General features: G+C 31.9%; 1 protein-coding gene across 1 annotated transcript in view; it reads left to right on the top strand.

The window, feature by feature from the left end:
* Positions 1–156: 156 nt before the first annotated feature.
* LOC111084241 (amyloid beta A4 precursor protein-binding family B member 1-interacting protein-like) overlaps positions 157–1,753 on the top strand; it is a 5,915-nt gene continuing 4,318 nt past the window's right edge. Inside the window, exon 1 of the mRNA XM_022381011.1 lies at positions 157–227. Within this exon, the coding sequence (XP_022236719.1) occupies positions 168–227 (60 nt within the window). The 5' untranslated portion in view covers positions 157–167. The remainder of the gene's footprint in view (positions 228–1,753) is intronic.

Raw genomic sequence — 1,753 nt, 5'->3', positions numbered from 1 at the left:
ACACAAGTTTATTGTGACCATTCTTCTGCCACTAACACAAGTTTAGTGTGACCATTCTTTTGTTATTTATAGAACTTTTGACATCTGAAAAAATATTACTTGTGTTTCCTAATGAAAGTGAATGAACTGATAAATATTTATAACTATTCAAGGATGCTCAGGATATAATGAAATCAGAAAAAATCAAGCTTGCCATGGAAAAGATACAGGAATCAAATATAAAGAAAGTGAGTTTCAGAATTGTTGGTAGTTTATGAACTTGAAGCTAAAATGATATTTATATTAATTTATTGTGTTAAGTACATTGTGGTGTTCGATAATGTCATAAAAAAAAACTAGAACTTTGTCTGTATATTTAAACTTTAACCACTACGTCCTCTTCTTTGTGTCTTCGTTTTTATGGCAGTTATCTCAAATGAAATGAATTATATAAAATGAGTTAAATTGTTATAAGTCTGTGTTTTCCCAAGGTCCTGATAGCTGTTAGAAACGTGTTTGGAAATATTAGGTGTGGCCTTTGATTGCTGCGATAAAGTTCAATTAAATGAAAAAGTTACTTTCACAGTATAAATATGACATTTCAATAATGACGATTTTAGTGTCTTATTTATGATAACTTTAAAATAACATATAAATTGTGTTCACAGAGCCAACCAAGAAACAATTAAAAAGTATTAAATATTTTTTCCTGTGACTACTTATTCTGGTTTTTTTTATCAGATTTTCTTTGACACCACTAACATTATTGTTCAGTTCATATAATAAATCAGAGTTTTAGTTAAATATTGGATAAGTTATTATTTACTCTTTCTTTCACCTAGCATTCTCTCTATTATCTGGGCATAGAACTTTTTCTGTCAATTAATAGTCTGAAAACGAGTGAATTGGGATACACTAAAGTAAACCAAAGTAGGCAACGTGTCTTAGTGGCTTCACGCTTTGGTCTCACAGTTGGATGATTGCAAGTTCAAGACTGGCTTGCATCATTCTGTTGTGTCCTTGATACCCAGCTGTATGATGGGGGTTAACCTGCAATGGACTGGTATCCCATTCGTGAGAAATATCATCATTCTAATCCACCAATAAAGTTGAAGTTCAGCACCAGATGCTATGTGGCTTCCATCTTGGCATGGGAGGGATATGACCTTGACCTTATGTGGTGTAGGATCTAACAATAGTTGGCTCTCAACCCGTGTAAAAGAAAAATCCTTTTTTGACAGTAAAGAATGTATGAAACTAGAATATCAGTGCAAAACAATGTATAGAATTAGAACGTCAGTGCAAACAATGTATAGAATTAGAACGTTGGTGCAAAACAATTATAGAATTAGAACGTCGGTGCAAAACAATGTATAGAATTAGAATGTTAGTGCAAAACAATGTATAGAATTAGAACGTTAGTGCAAAACAAATTATAGAACTAGAACGTCAGTGCAGAACAATGTATAGAATTAGAACGTCAGTGCAGAACAATGTATAGAATTAGAACATCAGTGAAAAACAATGTATAGAATTAGAACATCAGTGAAAAACAATGTATAGAATTAAAACATCAGTGCAAAACAATGTATAGAATTAGAACATTGATGCAAAACAATGTATAGAATTAGAGCGTCGGTGCAAAACAATGTATAGAATTAGAACATCCGTGCAAAACAATGTATAGAATTAGAACGTCGGTGCAAAACAATGTATAGAATTAGAACGTCGGTGCAAAACAATGTATAGAATTAGAACGTCGGTGCAAAACAAT

The sequence above is a fragment of the Limulus polyphemus genome, unplaced genomic scaffold (assembly GCF_000517525.1).
Source record: "Limulus polyphemus unplaced genomic scaffold, Limulus_polyphemus-2.1.2 Scaffold15165, whole genome shotgun sequence".
In the NCBI taxonomy this organism is placed as follows: domain Eukaryota; kingdom Metazoa; phylum Arthropoda; class Merostomata; order Xiphosura; family Limulidae; genus Limulus; species Limulus polyphemus.
This window is presented reverse-complemented; position numbering and strand designations above follow the sequence as displayed.